The sequence below is a fragment of the Cucurbita pepo genome, chromosome LG02 (genome assembly GCF_002806865.2).
Source record: "Cucurbita pepo subsp. pepo cultivar mu-cu-16 chromosome LG02, ASM280686v2, whole genome shotgun sequence".
NCBI classification, from domain to species: domain Eukaryota; kingdom Viridiplantae; phylum Streptophyta; class Magnoliopsida; order Cucurbitales; family Cucurbitaceae; genus Cucurbita; species Cucurbita pepo.
Window position 1 is genome coordinate 579,552 of NC_036639.1, and position 18,461 is coordinate 598,012.

Here is an 18,461-nt window from a genome sequence, read left to right on the forward strand (position 1 = left end):
AAAAAAAAAAAAAAAAAAAAAAAAAAAAAAAACGACACATTCCTTATAAGGATGAGGAAACCTCTCTCTGGTCGACGCGTTTTAAAACTTCAAGGGAAAACCTAAAAGGGAAAGTCCAAAGATAACAATATTTATTAGTAGTGAGTTTGAGCTTGAGTCAAACACTAGTGTCAGCGAGGATGCTAGACCCCAAGGGAATAGATTTTGAGATCTCTCATTGGTTGGAGAGGAGAACGAAGCATTCCTTAAAAAGCTTGGAAACGTCCTTAGAACCTTGAGGGGAAGCCCATAAAGGAAAGCCGAAAGAAAATAATATCTGAGCTTGGTCTATTACATAAAACTATGTGCAACCCTTTTATTAGTTAAATATAACCATTACTTTATTATCTCTCACTGATTATCATGAAATTATTCGTACGTGGATTCGATCTTGTTTCTGATTCTTTGCAACTTCAGGAATTGCATAATTGACAAGAATGCCAAGATTGGAAGAAATGTGGTTATTGCGAATACTGAAGTAAGTATAAATTTTATACTCTTTAAAGGATGCTCGGCTCGTAGCTTTAATACGTTAAAGTTTACGAAGTTTAAATTGTTTAATCTGTGTTTGAATTTGAAGAAAGAAATAAGCAACAAAAACTTGAGTTTGGTTCATGAGTTTATTGTATTCTAAGAATTTGCAAACTCTCCAAATTATGAAGCTATATGATCAAAGCGCGCTTGTAACTTTTTCAGGGCGTTCAAGAAGCTGAGAGACCAGACGAAGGATTTTATATAAGATCCGGTATCACAGTCACATTGAAGAATGCGAAGATAAAAGATGGAACCATTATTTAAATTCCAATGGCAGCAGCCTTTTGGTGGTCAGGCCAAGAGATAGGTGAGGGTTGAAAAGGAAGCAATTGCTGGAGGCTTGAAACCTACAATTCTCAGCAATGAATAATTGGCGTAAATATTTAACTTCTTTTCTTATATGTAAAATGTAGAAAGCCAAAATATTTCCTAAGACAACTCTTGATTTCAATCCTTATATCACAAGGCACCACATTCAGCTTTTGGATGAGCAAGAACTCTCATCTCTTAACCTCAAAACTTATATCAAGTAGTCAATATTTTGCTTAATTTCCAGGACTGTTGTTGTTGCCTCCCTTTAAGGCCTCCTCCCACTCTGCTCTTCCTATCTCCTTTGCTCTCTTCAACTTCTCAATGTTCCTGAGTCTAGCATACATCTTCCTGATGCGAATCAGCCTTCTAGACTCCTGAGATATTAAGTTAGCAGTCGATGGGTTCTCGCTAAGTATCACTTCGTACCCGTCTCGAAAAGAATCCATTCCTTCAACTAAAAGTTGCCAGAACAATCCGCCCACAGCTGCACCGCCGCCTCGAGCGGAGGAGTACACAGCTGAATAAACAGCATTGTAAAGCTGATCCCTTTGATCAGAGGCAGAGTTCTTTGTAGATTTCCCAAACTCAGCAAAGAGAACTGGCTTGTGCAGAATGTTCTGTGCATCTTGGATGTGTTCATTGAGCCAAGTGTTTAGGAATGAGAGCTGATTCTGATTAGTTGAACCAGTTAGCCTACAAACATCAGTAGAAATCACCCATTTCATTTGTCCTAATGGATTGAAGAAGTGAAGTGAAGTGAAGAAGGGAAGAAGCTTTATTGTTACCATTGATCAGGATATGAGTGGACTGTGGCAAAGTCGATTTCAGGTATCTGATTGTTGGCAATGAAATCAGTTCCCACTTGAAAGTTTGGATTCCCTTGATTCCTTGATTGTCCATAGAACCCTTCCAAACCAGCTTCTAACAAGTGCTTCCCATCTATTGATTTCAAGTATGAACCCATTTCTCTAATCCACGCCTGCCCCATTGTTTCATACATCAAACTTCTTAAACATATAGCCTCACGATTTTAAAATGCGTTTATTTAGGAAGAGGCTCTCGCACCCTTATAAAGAATACTTCGCTCCGAATCTCACCCACTCCTTAAGGGCCCAGCATCCTCATTGGCACACATTAGTTGGAGAGAAGAACAAAGCATTTGTTATAAGGGTGGGGATTAGTTCCCCTCTCTGACCGATGTTGGATCTCACTCAACCCCTTAAGGCCCCAGCGTCCACATTAGTTGGAGAGGGGAACGAAGCATTTGTTAGAAGGGTGTGGATTTGTTCCCCTCTTAGACGATATGGGATCTCACCCACCCTCTTAAGGGCCTAGCATCCTCGCTAGCACACATTAGTTGGAAAGGAGAACGAATCATTTGTTATAAGAGTGTGGATTAGATCCGCTCTCCAACCGATGTGGGATCTCACTCACCCCCTTAAGGCCCCAGCGTCCTCACTGACACACATTAGTTTGAGAGGGGAACGAAGCATTTGTTATTAGGGTGTGGATTCGTTCCCCTCTCAGACCGATGTAGGATCTCACCCACCCTTTTAAGGGCTCAGCGTCTTCGTTGGCACGAGCACACATACCCTTTTAAGGGCCCAGCGTCTTCGCTGGCACGAGCACACATGAGTTGGAGAGGAGAAGACGTTGGCACACATTAGTTGGAGAGGAGAACGAAACATTTGTTACACGGGTGCGAAACTCACCTAAACTTGGACAATATATATTAGCGGTAGGCTTTAACTAAGAAAGGAAGGGAAATAAGAAACTAAGAAAGGAAGGGAAAATCTAGAGAGAACCTGAATCGTGTTCCCCGAAGGATCTGAAGGACACCTAGGCTCGTTCATGAGTTCCCAAGCCATTATGGTTGGATCATCTTTATAAGCTACTCCGGTGAAGCTGTTGATTCTTGTCAAAATGCTCTAATATACAAAATATGCATTCAAACAAAATTATCAATATTCACAAATTAAAATCCATAGATTAATATAAACTTATTGCATATTAAGTTTTGAAAATTATTATCTCAAAATACACTTACAGTTAGTTTCATTAATATTATTAATTTTAAAAACACCTTAAATTTATTAATTATTTTTACTATTATTGAAAGGATATAATCAATATATGATTTTCGTTCCTATATTAATGGAACTTTTTAAAAGTTCAAATTTATTGAAGCACTAATAAAAATTCTAGATTTATTTTTTATTTTTTATTTTTTATTTTTTATTTTTGTTTAATTTGAGGGTATCTTTCAAAATTTTAAAATTTATGGATATTTTTTTAGATAAATTATAAGATTTATGGATATTTAAAATTAACACAAAACATTATCATCTTTCAGTCTTTTAACCAAAAAAAAATAAAATATATATATATATATATATATATGTAAAAGAAAGTAAAAAGTAAAAAAAGAATCATAATCACTCCCCTCTGTAAATGACCTGTTAAAATTATTCCCAACCACTCCAACCAGCCGTTTCATTTTCACCAACCCCGCACAAACAAACCCCTTTCAAAGCCTCAATCAACGAAACAAAAGCGAAAAGGGCTATGGGTTTGTGAAATTACCTTAATATGATTCTTGTACAGCCCTTTCACAACAGGGTTACTGAAGAAATCATCGTCGGATGAAATAGACTGCCCCTCATTCCTCGCCCACTCCACATACTGCTTTTTCCCTCCCATATTCTCATAGTTGTTCACCAAACTCAATATCAATTTAATCCCATATTTCCTCGCCTCCGACACCGCAAAATCCAAACCCTAACAAACCCATTTCCCATTCAGCATAAACACACACACACACACACACTAAACCGCAAAAATCAAAGCAATCGGAGAATTTTCTTCACCTGAAACATCTTCTCATTGTAGCTGCCGGGAGAGTACTGCAAAGGGCTGTCTCCGCCGTCGCTGAAGGCCCAAGTTCTGCCAATGGAGAGCCCATGCTTGACGGCTTCTTCAAAAGCAGAGGAGACCTTGTTTCTCTGCGATGGGTCTGACCCGAAGTACATTAGCCAATACGCATTGAACCCATTGGCGTAAAATGGGCTTCCGTTCAGTATCAGTTGCTGCCCTCTGGTACTCACGAACCCATCGTCTGCTTTGGCTCGAACCAGAACCAGAACCAGAACCACCAAAACCGTACTCCAAAGCCTCATCTCTGTGTTGTGGGTTTGTTAAGAGTGAAAGTGGAATGGGGCTGTCATTTATTAAGAGCTTCTAGGGCGGCCTGGAAAGTGGAGAGCTGGCCCGCTTCTCAACTTTAACTGTCCACTCTTTCTTTATTATTTTCTTTTCTTATCAATATTTTCACGGTTATGTTGTTGCCATAAGAGGTCGTGTTGTGGGCCCCACATTAATTTTAGGAAATAATTGAATCCCCATATTTAAAAAAAAAAAAAAAAAAACATTTTCTTAAAAAAAATTATAAACTATTTTTAAAAAATTATAAGAATCAAATTTGTAATATAATGTATTTTTTAAATTTTAATATATATATTTGACTTTTTAATCGAATTTATATACCTTATTAAATTTAATAAGAGTTAAGCTAAAAGAATTTAAGTGAATTTGATCTTATTTTTAAAATAGTGGTTGTTATTTATTTATTTATTTATTTCCTTCTTTGGACTTTAAAATATTACCTTAAACTTAATTGAAATATGTATATATCATTGGGTTAGGTAATAGAGTATGGGAGTGAGCATTTTATTTTATTTAAAATGTAATATTGTAAATTATTTTTTTAATGAGAAAAATATTATTTTTCAGAAAAAAAAAAGGCAGCCATACACGTGGCGATATTACATTTGTGGCTGAAAGGGATTTGTGCGATTGATTGTATGGTACGAAAAGAGAATGATAAATAAAATGGTAGCCGATTTTGTACAATAAATAAAAAAAATTAAAACATCATAATCTGAGGATTAATAAATTATTAAAATGGGAGAACAAAAGGTAATAAATATGGGTGAATCTGCAAGTCTTTCTAGTCTTTCACCGCCCAAATCGGGACCGATTACATTCAGTCAGCCGGAGATCGCGGCGACCGGTTGCCCGTTCTTTAATGCATATCCGCGTCGGGTCGGGCGAGAGCAATCGTTTTTTTCAACGATTTTAATAAATATTTATTTGTGTGATTCATTTTTGATTCGTGTAAAGTTATGTATTTAATTATCATAAAATCTTAATTAATCATGATAATTTAAAACGGTATATCTCGCTGAATAATAATAAATACCTCAAATTTTTATTGATTATTATCTCAGGTTTATAACGATACGAGCTAGATTATAATGATATATATATATATTATTATATGAATATCGAGATGAGCTAAATTGATATGGTAGTGTTCTCTCTTGTGCATAATTTTTTTTTGTCACATATAGAATAAATTTAAATTTTTAGTATTATATATTTGAATTTAGTCAGTTTTGCCAGATAAACGAACTTATAATGATATGTAAATTTTTATTTAATTGGTTGCGAAGTATTAGGTTAAAACAAATTAAATAATATTTTATTATTAAGAATAAATCCGAGTAAAAAATAAAACAAAATAAAATAAAAACTTTTTATTAATTATTTTATACTCTAAAAAACAAAATAAATAGAAAAGTTTCTCTGTTTTTTTAGTTTGTTTTGTTCTTGAGAAATGTTATTATTATTATTATTTATTTTTATTTTTGATGTAAACAGTCACTATGCTCACTTTGTTGATTCCGAAGCCGAAAAGCCATAAACACAAACATGAATGAAGCATAGAGAAGGGTCATTTTTTTGGAGTTCGCGGACAAATTTTTGAAAGCGATATACATTTCTGTAGAAAAAAGGTTGAATACCTTGGAAAAGTGAGAGTGTGAGAATCAAATCAATCGAGGCGAACGACATTGACGGATTTGAATTCTTGCATTGCTCGTTCGAGTGGAATCGATTGCTTAGCGAAACTTCCGATAATCCACCATTTCATCAACAGCAATGGCAGCGATTTGCTCTCACTCCATTGTTCGATCGGAGAAAAGCTCCCTCCCTACCCACTTCTACTCCAGTAGAAGTATTCGGCGATCGGTGAAATTTTCCGGCGGCCTTTCAGGATTTTCTGTCGCTTCTCCGGTTCGTTTTCCTTCAATCACTTGCCAGACCTCTGCAACTTCCCCTTCTCCGGTTGTATCAAAAGGTGCATGTATGTCTCCGATTTTAACCTCTTGTTTGCGATATTGTTCCTATTATTTTCATTTCGACTAAGGTTTTTGCGGTTCTTGCTATGACTTAGAAGTTAGGGTTTATGGACTGTCAGTGGATGTGGTATTTATATTGCTCTATCACTGTTCTTATGTGGTTCGTGAAGTTGGATAAGTCGTACTTATCAGACGGTGTATACGCCTTTCTGGGTGCACACATCTATCTGTTTGGATGCTGCTCTGTCTAAATGCGAGACGTGAACAAATTTCTCTTGAACTTGAACCCACTGATTTTTGACGCTTGCATTGGCGATATGCGATGGCTGTCTCACTGGCTTGAGAAGAGATTATAGTGTTTTTTCCTTCCACTTTTTCTCAGGCAACAAGTTATTGGAAATGCAAGCAATTCAATGAATCGACTGGTGTATGCTTTTAGTTGTCTGACTATTGTTCTTTTTTGTATTGTTTGTCAGTGAAAGCAGAGAAGAAGGACTTCCTTCACCTCAGTGATTTTGATAAATCCACCCTCATGAAGATCTTAGACCGTGCAATTGAAGTTAAGGCGCAACTGAAATCTGGAGATAGGACATTTCTCCCATTTGAAGGGAAGACAATGGCTATGATATTTGCAAAACCATCCATGAGAACCAGAGTTTCATTTGAGACTGGTTTCTTCTTGCTAGGGGGGCATGCCATATATTTAGGGCCCGACACTATCCAAATGGGAAAAAGAGAGGAAACTAGGGATATTGCTCGTGTTCTGTCTCGATATAATGATGTCATCATGGCCCGTGTTTTTGGTCATCAGGTATGAGGGCCAATTTATTACCTTCTTAGTTCCAAGTGACAACATGTCAAGATATTAACATGAATATTTGCCTTGCGTGTACTCAAAGATAGTCTTGCCTTGTCAAAATTGTTATTTTGTCACAATTTTAATGAAGCAAAATAAGGGTGGTTGAGATTTAGGCTATTGATGGTGGCTTGTGAAAACCCTTTTCTAGCTAAATATGGCTTAATGATGTTTCTTTTATTACCTTATATTTCTTGTAAATAACCTTTTGATTGAGTTTTTCTAAATAACAAAAACATTGTGAAGCATTTGTAACAACTGCTTAAATCTTCTTCGCAGCAGACCCGTACTAGTTATTATTTCAGCTTCTACTTGATACAATAATCAAAGGAATTGAAGTTTTCTTGACATTTCTTTTCTGATAGATAGCTATGTTGAATTATTCATCTATGATTGAATGAAGTTTATGTATCTGTTGGGATGAAGTCACCTGTTTACAATGTTGTCTGGATTGTGGAACATTAAGGTGGGAACCGTGGCCTGTTAGCATCATTTTATATGCAAAACTACAGTCATTTAGACACAAGTTTACTGTGATGTGTATCTATTCAAGTAGGCATACTAAAACTAGTCATTGGTAAAATACCAAACACAGCCAGAAATGGCTCCACCATGGGATGGACGTGTGAGGAGGAAATAGTCTTATATTTAAACTTCTTTTCTCTTTGGTGGGTTTCTATTTGGGAAAATCAATAGCAAATTGAAGGCCAAATACTCCTAGCTATCCTAAGAAATAAGGGAAAAGGTGTCGAATTTCAAGTTAACTGGAATGTAAGCAATCTTGCCATATACTTGTGGACTGTGATTTCTTCTGTTTCATTAATCCGTTGCAATGATTAGTAGTGCGGATGTTTCTCTACTGGTCGTCATACTATCATTTTGTTGCAGGATATTCTTGATTTAGCAAAATATGCAACCGTGCCTGTAATAAATGGCCTGACGGATTACAACCATCCTTGTCAAGTAATGGCTGATGCACTCACTATGATTGAACACATTGGCAAGTTAGAAGGAACTAAGGTTTGGTTTTCCTCATTTGTGTTTCGTTATAGTAGATATAAAATATACTTCCGTTATATGTCTCAAATGAATTGAGCGGATGATAATGAAAATTTAGGTTGTGTATGTTGGAGATGGAAATAACATGGTGCACTCGTGGTTGTTGTTGGCATCAGTTGTACCTATCCACTTTGTTTGTGCCTGCCCTAAAGGTTTTGAGCCGGATAAGAACACAGTTGAAAAAGCCCGGCAAGCTGGAATTAGCAAGATTGAGATTTCCCATGATCCCAAGGAAGCAGTGAAAGGCGCTGATGTTGTGTATTCAGATGTCTGGGCAAGTATGGGACAAAAAGAGGAGGCTGAATATCGGCGTAAAGCGTTTCAAGGCTTCCAGGTACTTGTTGAAGCATTTTCTTTCTAATGAATGCACTTCGAGCTAATTAATTTTGTCAATGAAGATGCTACTAAAAAAAATTGTTGTTGAAGATCGACATGCTCTGATGGTCCGGCTTGATATTGAATTATCTGATTTTGATCTTTCATGCTATTACTTGGGATGGAAAGTTTAGAAATAGCCTGTTGTCTACACTTTTTCTGTGCTGAATACCAAATAGTTGGTTTGTGCTGAAAAACTGTAGTTCATTCTGATGTTTGTTGCACAACAAACTCTCTGGCCAAGTATATGCCTTCCCGACCCATCCAAACTTGAACCTTCCCCTTCCAAACATCCCATAGTTAATCACTCCAGGTTGTCCTCCCTCTGCATTTGTGATCTCTCGGATTCAATGATGAAAACTTCCCCAATGAACTGTAATGGTATAATATCCGATTCCGGGGAACTTAGCTTAGGTTACGAGAAGAATTAGATAACTACTCATGTCGTGGTTCTTCTTTCACTCCTATATTGAAACTGTGATGTGTTCTGTGACACTTGGGGACCCTATGCAAGACTAATCATTTGACACAAACATTGGAGAGCACTGGTCGTAGTTATTTTTTTATCTTTGGGATGCATGTGGTATACCTCATGGGAGCTGCAATGACATTGTTTGCGTTACTGATACAGGTTAACGAAGAGCTCATGAATTTAGCAGGTTCAAAGGCTTATTTCATGCATTGCCTACCAGCAGAGAGAGGCGTAGAGGTGACAGATGGGGTAATTGAGGCTCCCAACTCCATTGTCTTTCCACAAGCTGAGAACCGAATGCACGCACAGAATGCTATAATGCTTCATGTTCTTGGCTTATGATTGTGTCCAGCACTTAATAATGGAATATGCCAATTCATGTTTCAATAATAGTATGGCTGAGGTTAGCTAGCTTATGATTCTCTACCTTTTTGTACTGTCCTTTGTTTTTGCAAACTGGAACCTACTTTTTGCAGTACAGTTTTAGCTTTTGCAGCTAGAGTTTGTCATAGCCGCGAGCTCCTTTTTTTCAGAAGAGAAATGGTCTAGTAGTTTACATTATGTGAAAAATATAAAGTGCGACATCTTTTTAACAATTAGTCACGTTAGCAATAGTATAACAATAATTGACAGATAAATAAGGTTATAATTTTGATTATCTACATTTGTTGAACTAAAAAGATCAGATATATATATATAAGATTGACGGTCAACTTACACTTCCAATATTGGTTTTTCTGACCACGATGACAGATCGAAAGAATTGTGTGGCTTTTCCCATCATACTACTATAAAATGATATGCAATGGTTATAAACATGATAATGCTTATGCAATTATAAGGAAATCTAGGGTAATCGACTGCGTTATAATCGTTCCTCCATGTTGAACTTGTTCCAAGCAGCCTGTTGATTACAGATTTGGAGTTAGCAACTTTTGAACTCAATTGCAAAACTAAATAAAATATAGACTCCCGCTGTGAATTCATTTTGAAACCTATTATGATTTAGAATCGCTTAAAAATCTACTCGAAACAAATAGATCATGCGGGAGCCAGAGGAACTCGCACCAAAATAGAGAAATAATGGTCTCAAATAGACTAAATGATCACCTAAAAGACTGGATTTAAATTGTAAGAGCTTTTGGTGCTGGTAACCATTAGAACATCTTCGAAAAGTGATTTTAGAATGACCAAAAAAATCACTAAAAAGGGCACGAAGAAAGTAATCTTCTATCATTCTTGAATCACTTTCAAGTATGTTCCATGTTCGTAATTCTTACTTGTAGCTCAATAATTTTTACCAAATTCCTAATTTAAAAAATAACAAACATAACCCAAATACCAATATAGATTCATTCAACATATAGATTCATTCAAGTAATAAATTTAGCACATACCTTCAAAAGATCAAAAACCTTCTCGCATATGTACTTTTGTGGAATGCTTGCACCCCGTTGCTGCAATTTGTCAGGGTGGACCGAAAGAGTTGCCCTACGGTAAGCTTTCTTGACAGCAGCTGTCGTGATAATATCTGTTAGAGGGACTGGCTGCCACCCACTGTCGGGCCCGAGGATCTATCAACATAATAAGCAGTTAGGTTCTGATCATAACATCCAAATCAGAGAAGAACAATAAGGGGCTCAATTTTAGCTTACATATTGTAGAGTCGAAAGCAATGCACGCAGATTTCCCTCCTTCCCACTTGACCACCGTTTAACTTCAGCATCTAGACCTTCTGCTAGTCTCTGTTACAAACAGAAGATATGGGCACTGTTAGACGAACTATCTCATAAAATACCAACTTACTCCTCCAAACTGTTAAGACGTGTAAATTACATTTCTCTCTTCCTGTTCTCTCTGTCCGAGAATGTCACGAATATTCTTCTCTGCAAGAGCATTCGCCTGAAATGAAACAGAAAAATTGAATAAAATGTGGCCATCTGCAATCAAATTTTGGATAGTTCACAGTTTGAACAGAACATACCACACGCTCAACTGTTCGTTGATGCCTCTCCAACCTGGCTTTACTTCTCTGTGCAGATTCCCCAGCAGATCCCACCTCTCTCTCTGACGCGTCGGGACCTATATCGAGTGACAAGTTGTTCAGAAACCACGGATAACAGTCACCGGAACAAAATAATAATCCCTTCATTTATCAAGTTTTCATACTGATAATAGCGAAATCTTTAAGCAGTTTGGCCAGAAAGTACTTAAAGCGCATAACTCACCTCCAAGGTTGAATGAATTCGCATGCCTGAAATTGCTGGAAGAACATTGGCCTTTTGGCTGAGAGTCCTGAATGTAAGTGCTTTTCGATGTTAATCACAATCATGTGCCCCTTCAATTGTTTCATGGACAATAAAAAAACATGGAGAGGAGGATAAAAAATAAAAGTACTCACATTAAATGAAAAGCTCTTCTTTACTTTACTAACTCCAGCTGCACCATTTAGTTTTTCGGCAACAATCTTGTCAGCCAGATTTCTTGCCTCGGAAATAGCCTTTTCGGACATAGCTTTTTCTAAAGCACGCTCTCTTGCCTCAGCAGTAGCCATTTCGACGGCAGCACGTTGAGCTTTTAATTTGGCTTCCTTTGAATGCTTTTCGGTAGAATGCTTAGTATTTGCCTCAATGGAAGCCTTCCTTGGGCGTTCACGTGGCTCGGCCATTACTCTTCGACGAGTGTCAGCAGAAGCTCTCTCGGCAGCAGCCCTCTCCCGGGCTTCTGCAAATGCTCTTTCACGAGCCTCACGAATTGCTCTTTCTACAGCTAATCTCTCCCTCTCTCTTTCCTTTCCTTTTGCTTCATCAATTTTTCTCAGCCGATCCTTTATCACTTCAGCATCTTTCTCAAATTTCTCATGGAAGACCTTCTCCTCCTGCATTAATTGGGGCGCTTGATGATTCTCGCCATTTTCTAAGATACTTTGATTTGTTGAGTTCTCAGCCAACTCCTCTTTAGATTGAGGCAAACCATGAGCTTCTGTCTCATTGTCGAATTTGGATTCAATCCCTGCTTCTCTCTGCATGTCAGCATTAATTTCTATTTCACCCAATGTTGGGGTTGTTTGATGATTCTCGTTTTCTGTTACCTTCTGGCCAGTACTAATCTCCTGTTCTGTATTTTCTAAATTCTCTTTTCTTCCTGAACTTCCAGGCGAATCAGCTTCTTCCAAAGTTTCCAAGTGAACTGCATATTCCACCTCTTTGTCAGACGAGTCACTAGCTTCCATTTCATCCTCTGTCATAATTACTCGATAACTATCCTCGCTTTCTCCTCGAGTTTCACTTGTTTTGATGTCATGAACTATTTCCGAGTCTATTTCAATCATGCCAGATTGACTACCGGTTCTAATATTGTTCTCATCAAATTCCAACTGCATTTCATTTTTCAAAACATAAAAAGTTTCACTTTCTTCTACTTCGATGGTTGCTTGATGGTTCTCAGTTGCTCCTGTGTTTGCGTTTTCCTCCACTACCTCTTCACTGATTTTGTTGTCATCTATAGTTATACTAGGTTGGTTACCTGCTTCAGTATTATTTACATTACTAGGTATCTCTTCTTCATTTGAATCGTCATCATTTTCTTCAATAATTGAAACTTCAATTTTCTCCATATTTCTCTCAATTCCTCTAAGTTCAGAAGCCATACCTTCAGCATTTTCCAAACTGCAAAAGATTGAGGACCAGTTCACAGATGCATCAAGTTGCATTTGCTCTAATTTCAAATCGATTAGACCAAAATCTAACCCACTTTGGATTGAAATGGGGCTTGCATTTGAATTTTCCATTTTGACTCTACGTTTAAGTGCATCCTCTGCCATCGAAAACAATTTAAAAGGCAATCTATCCTCCACGTCACCCTCCTCAGTAATTGCCTCAGATTCATTATTCACAACTTCCAAGGCAGTACTAGCTAACTCCATTGAATTATCAATATCCCGATATTCAGGCTGGTCGGTAATCACTTCTACCCCTTCCATACTAGCTATGAAATTATTAGCATCCTGATCTTCTGAGAGGTTATCACATTCATCCTGCTTACTTAAACCGTCTTCTAGTTCAATTTTATTCTCAGTATTCAGATTGTCTGGCGTTGCTTGTACGATGTTCTCGTGTACTGCACATTCACCAATGTTTATTTGTCTTTGAACATGATGTCCAATCTCATTATTGCGCAAATGAAAAGGAAGCCCTTCAATCATCTCATCATCCCGTTTGTTTTCTTGAAGGTCTTCATTTCCTTTTGATTCAACATCTTCTAGCATGTCTTGAGCTTCTTCGTCATCGTGGAAGACATTGTTACAATTTATAAATCCTTCCTCTTCGTTAGATTTATCTAATATCTTTTCAACATCATTTTCAATTTGGAAGGCATTTGTTTCTCCCTCTTTTTCTTCTTGTTGGCAGATATGTCTATCTTTCTCCACTACCCATTGATGAGCCTTAACTTGGGTCTCCCTGTCCTTATTTACCCCCATCTCCCTGATTGAGAACTCCTCGTGGTCTTCTGTTACTTGAAGTTCTTCTGGCAATTCCACACACTTTTCATGTTCTATGGATGCCTCAGTTTTCATTTCAGTTTCTAGCTGGTCTTGGCGACGTGTTATTTTATCTTCTTCCTTCCCAATAACACCTAGAACTGATTTTAATTTGTTCATAAGAATGCCTTTGACTACACTTAAGTTTATGCCATTTTCCTCAGGCTCCTTAGTCTTATCGACTATTACCAAGTTATCACCATATTCTCCAGGATTCTCAGATGTTTCCTTTAATCCAATGTTTCCTAGCCATCCATATCTATCTGTATTGTCCTCCTTTCGAGGTTCCAGTCTTTTTGCCTCATCTTTATCAAAATGCCTAGGTTCATAAAATTGTTCTGTTGCATCTAATTCTTTTGCTTCTTCCTCCCTACAATCAACTTTTGTTGCCTTCAATTCCACATAATTTGGTTCTATGGCATTTAAATTTTCCCTCACCGCTCTTTGAGTGATGGGACATTCTGCAGATGATTTATCCTCCCTGCTATCAGCAATTTCTTCCTCTGAAGGATCCAGTTTTCCATTGGTTTTACCAGCCACCTTCTCTTGGCGTGTGCTTACCTCCTTTCTCTCTTCAGGATTTAGGATCCTAGAAGATCTTGTTTTTTTATGCTTTTGAAGTCTGGCAGCTTTCTTTCTTTCCATCGACTCCTTGGCAACTTTTATACTTTCCTGAGCAGCATCAATTGCTTTTCTCAAAGCTGCAACTGAGGCAGCAGCAACTGGATTCACCTCAACTTCCTCCCCGAAATATGGAGGTGAAGAAACGTCATAAGAATCTTTAGAGTGTTCAAAAGTTTCAGAATTTAAACCAGTTGTTTTGCCTGAAAATCCATCACTTCTACCAAATTTAGGCAGAAAATTATGTTTCAGTGGAGTTTCAGGTTTGTGTTCCCCTTGATCCACCTCATATCCATTGAATAACTTATCAGCTGAATCTGATCTAAACCAGCCAGTTCTGTTTTGACGATTAGTAGGATTAGTTGATCTAAACGTCTGTTCACTGTCACCAGAAATTGGAAGTTCTGGCTTATTTTCCACTTCATTCCCAACTTTTTCTGGGTGAATATCCTTTAATTTTTCAGATGTTGGCATATCAGTTACACTCATCTGCACAGGAGATTGTTCATCAATTAAACATGAAAAACCTGGAATGGCCTGGGGAAGAGCTACATGAGCTGTCTCTGTCGCATAACTTTTGCTTCCTTGGTTGATCTTTTGATATGACACGCTGAACTTCTCCATTCTATCAAATGGAAGAGATGATGCTTCACGCGTGGAAAAACTATTCTCCTTTTCATACTGAGAAGAATTTTCTGTTGCTGCGGATCCTCTTCCAGCTGAAGTCCTACGATATAGCAACAATGTACAAAGTTCACTAACACAAATAAAATCACCATGTTCATTGTTCCTTACGGTTTGTTTCCTCTTGTACTCGGAAGTGAGAACAACAGAAAGAGAAGATATCAAAACGACCAACAAAAATTACTCCAATCAAAGGAATCGCCACCAGAACGTGAAGATGAAATTGACAGCACTCATGCCTATGTAAGGGATGAAATGCAAAAAGGCAAGAGGCTCGCTAAGTGGATGCCTTTATATCAGCGATCCATTGTGGTCGTGTCAAGAAATCCAAATCAATTCATTCGAACTTTAAACACCAAATATAGTCTGATCCAACAAACGTCCGTTTTAATTCTCCATTTTCACGAGATAGGCCTTAACTCTACATAAATAAATTTCACTCTACCAACTCCCTCAACAAAATGGGGAAATGAATTGTGCGATACGCGAGAACATTGGAGGATATTTCGGAAAATAAATTAACAGATTAAAAAAGGAGAAAGAGAAACAGCTTATTAAATGGAAATCGCCCCGCTAACAATGAATTTCTACGGTTTCAAAATAGCCTGCATATTAAGAAAACAGTAGCTTACCGAGTTTCCTTAGAAAACGAATTTGCTTTGTTTGCTTCGGCCAGAAGTTCCTCATAAGGCACGGCGAAATTTAACTCATCGAAACCGCCAAAAATCTTCGAGTATTCAACCTTCGAGCTACGAACATCTACCGGAAACTTCTTGTCGCTCACTGCCGGAACATCAAGAATCGGAATCGAGGAAACTCGCGAACCGCCAAAAATCTCTCTGTAGTCCTCGACTCGAGCGGAGAAGACCGGAGCCCCGTGCTTCGACGGAGCAGCAAAAACGCCATCGTACGTCGATCTATCGTTGAAACTACGAGCATTTGAATATTTCTTGTATACAGTCGACGAAGTTCGATACTCCATGGAAGAGGCAGTTTCTAGGTTCGATTAGATTTCTCTGTTGTTTATTTTCTCCTCCCCGGTCGTTCTCTGCAAAATAGTTTACAGAGTCAAAGAAGAGATAATGAAGAAAGCGAGTGAGAGAAGTTGCCAAGAAAGAGGGCGAAATGAAATGCAGTCTGACGGTGAAGAGGCCACATACTTGCTGACTAAACAATGGAAGCGGTTGAGTCACGGTGGCCGGCAAACTGTCCGGAGAAGGCGGTCGGCGACGGAGATAGGCCGAAGTCACTATCCGTCATATGTGGAATTTAATTGGCTTTTCTACTGTCAGGACTCACCGTGGATGTTTGTTCTTGTTGAACGTGTTGCAAATCACGCATATCAAAAACACACAATGGCAGGATTGTAATTACGCTCGTGACTTTCGAACCTTTTGGGAAAAGTGACAAATTTACTGTTCTTACCACCAACTCATCTATAGCTGTCAAAAATCTCCAAACGACGTCGTATCACAAATTAGTTTCCCAGTCTATTTGCTTTTGTTACCACTATGCATTCAAATGTGCACAAAAATATTTAAAAAAATAAAAAATAAAAAATACATATTCAAGTGCAAATTAATTAAATCAATTTATTTTTTAAAAATTATTTCAACTCGAAAATGTTCACTTCTAATATTTTAAAATTAAATAACTAAATTGAATAAGCAAGATAGAGTTCAAATTACTTTAAATAGTTTATTTTTACAGTTTAAAATTAATTTATTGCATAAGATTAAATTAATATGATTATTTAGTATTTTGTTCAATGAATTATTCTTACTAAATTTAAGATTTATTAATTGTAGTCTAAAAATATAAATAAATAAAACTGGTAAATTAAATGAAATCTTTAGGGATTTTAAATTAACTAAAACTACCCTTGTACAGTTGCTTGCAAGCCGTATATACCTTTTTTCCCCTTTATTTTTTTACCTAAAGTTTTACCTTAAGAGTCTTTGACTGGGCTGTAACTTGTAATGACCATTTAAATTTATTGCAATTTAATTGCCAAAACAGCGGCATTCACGTATTTTTGCTTATTTTATTTTACCAATAATAACTGAATACATTTACTAACAGTTGACGTGCATACTTGAAATTAAATTGGAAAAGTGAATTGTACAACAATAAAATAATTATTATTATTTACAAATGCATTTAAAGATAAAATAATGACTACATCGACCTCTTAATTTAGTTTGACATACAAGCCACGTCTCAAATGACTTTTGCTATTGATTTCAAATTTTTCAATATAATATAAATATAAACCTGTCGATTATTTATGAATTATTATAATAACTTAAATCAACCGTCAGTGAAGTATATGATATAGACGATATAGACGGATAAAAGGTTTAAGTTGTAATCAATAATCATGGGTTTACACGAATCTATGTCTTTCTCTAAAATGCGAGAGATCAACTGAGAATTTGAGAAGATGACCTATCGATGGAACCGTTGGGAAATAATTGGGCGTTTGGAAAGAGGAACAAAATGGGCCCACTGGGCCTCGTCACTGTTAATAATAGTTGTCAATGATCCATTGGTTCAATTATCACCGACTTTTTTTTTGTCTCCTTAACGTTTAAATCGATAATTAAATATAAATTAAAAAAGAGAACTACAATGAATTTAAAATACTAAAATTAAAAAAAGGAAGGGAAATAAATTATTAAAGTTGAATCACAGGGAATAAGCTTTCCAATTTGAAATGTGTTAGTTTAAACTTATTACTTCAAAAATAACAATAATATTTTTTTTTTTTTTTACCCACAAATAAATAAATAAATTATGCATTAATTTTCAAAACTTAACTTATGGTTATACCTTATTATTTTAAAAATAAAAATTATTTTATTATATACTTTGCACCCATATTTTAAAAAATTAAATTAAATTAAAAAAAAATGAAATAAATTAAGAAAAAATAATCCACATTTGTGAATCTTTGATAAAGTGACTGGAGAGTAGGGTAGGGGCGAGGGGGTCGGGCATGGGGTCGGGCAAGGGCAACACCCTTTGACCTGGGCTTGAATTTTAAAAAACAAGGTACGGGGCCACGCGCCTATGCATTGATTTAATAATGGGGGCCTCTGGCTCTCCCAATGTGTAAATTTAAAGCAATTAATAAAAGCAGAGCGGCAGTGGTTGGTGGGAATGGGCATCGGCATGGCTGTGCCCGTTTCAGCTTTTGTGTCCCTCATTTCCTTTTGACGCTCATCATTTCATTTTCGGACCATTTGTGAGATCGTGAACCATTTTTTTTAAGGGGTGTAAACTTCACTATCAAACACATTTTAGAATCGTGAGATTGACAGGTCAATATATTATTAGTAGTGAGTTTGAACGGTTACAAATGACATCAGAGTCAAACACCAAACAGTGCACTAACGAGGATGTTAGCCTCGAAGAAGGTAAATTATGAGACTATACATCAGTTGGAGATTGAAACGAAACATTTTTTATATAAATGTGACAACCTCTATCTAATTTTAAATTCGTGAAGAGACGACTATACGTGAAGAATGAAAGTAACAAAAGAAATTATGAAATAAAGTTGTAATGAGACTTTTAATTTTGTAATTTTTAAAGGGGCATGAGTAATTGAGTATGATGTTGAATTGTTTATTTGACCATAATTTTGCACTCATGCAGTAGATTTGGATGGAACGCTTTCATAGGGATTTGAGTAGCCAATCATGTGCCAACTTTGAGCACCACACTGCTTTTTTATCATTGGAGACCAAAATCCTGCCTCATCTTTCT

The 18,461-nt window shown here is 36.8% G+C and overlaps 4 protein-coding genes across 7 annotated transcripts in view; 2 read left to right on the forward strand and 2 right to left on the reverse strand.

Moving 5' to 3' along the window:
* LOC111787929 (glucose-1-phosphate adenylyltransferase large subunit 1-like) overlaps positions 1 to 1,122 on the forward strand; it is a 4,234-nt gene extending 3,112 nt beyond the window's left edge. For both annotated transcript variants that reach the window (XM_023668025.1, XM_023668026.1), the window contains 2 exons: positions 457 to 517; positions 736 to 1,122. In XM_023668025.1, the coding sequence (XP_023523793.1) occupies positions 457 to 517; positions 736 to 837 (163 nt within the window). In that variant the 3' untranslated portion in view covers positions 838 to 1,122. The remainder of the gene's footprint in view (positions 1 to 456; positions 518 to 735) is intronic.
* On the reverse strand, positions 948 to 4,151 carry LOC111787930 (mannan endo-1,4-beta-mannosidase 7-like). Of its 2 annotated transcripts, XM_023668027.1 has the most exons (5): positions 3,753 to 4,150; positions 3,469 to 3,663; positions 2,691 to 2,813; positions 1,671 to 1,864; positions 948 to 1,578 (listed from the first exon to the last, which is right to left on the reverse strand). In XM_023668027.1, the coding sequence occupies exons 1-5, from the start codon at positions 4,059 to 4,061 to the stop codon at positions 1,119 to 1,121; spliced, it is 1,281 nt and encodes a 426-aa protein (XP_023523795.1). In that variant the 5' UTR covers positions 4,062 to 4,150; the 3' UTR covers positions 948 to 1,118. The 2 variants fall into 2 exon arrangements, with proteins under 2 accessions (XP_023523795.1, XP_023523796.1); XM_023668028.1 differs by lacking the exon at positions 3,469 to 3,663 and having other exon boundaries at positions 3,753 to 4,151.
* A 1,450-nt stretch (positions 4,152 to 5,601) lies between these two features.
* On the forward strand, positions 5,602 to 9,377 carry LOC111787629 (ornithine carbamoyltransferase, chloroplastic-like). 2 transcript variants are annotated; one of them, XM_023667646.1, is made up of 5 exons: positions 5,602 to 6,088; positions 6,560 to 6,894; positions 7,828 to 7,959; positions 8,057 to 8,332; positions 9,005 to 9,377. In XM_023667646.1, the coding sequence occupies exons 1-5, from the start codon at positions 5,884 to 5,886 to the stop codon at positions 9,185 to 9,187; spliced, it is 1,131 nt and encodes a 376-aa protein (XP_023523414.1). In that variant the 5' UTR covers positions 5,602 to 5,883; the 3' UTR covers positions 9,188 to 9,377. The 2 variants fall into 2 exon arrangements, with proteins under 2 accessions (XP_023523414.1, XP_023523416.1); XM_023667648.1 differs by having other exon boundaries at positions 5,602 to 6,082.
* Positions 9,378 to 9,515: 138 nt separating this feature from the next.
* Positions 9,516 to 16,019, reverse strand: LOC111787628 (auxilin-like protein 1). Its single transcript, XM_023667645.1, has 9 exons — positions 15,851 to 16,019; positions 15,323 to 15,738; positions 11,247 to 14,733; positions 11,074 to 11,140; positions 10,830 to 10,927; positions 10,682 to 10,747; positions 10,501 to 10,590; positions 10,243 to 10,419; positions 9,516 to 9,749 (listed from the first exon to the last, which is right to left on the reverse strand). Exons 2-9 carry the CDS (start codon positions 15,670 to 15,672, stop codon positions 9,711 to 9,713), a joined length of 4,374 nt encoding a protein of 1,457 aa, XP_023523413.1. The 5' UTR covers positions 15,673 to 15,738; positions 15,851 to 16,019; the 3' UTR covers positions 9,516 to 9,710.
* Between the last annotated feature and the right edge of the window lie 2,442 nt (positions 16,020 to 18,461).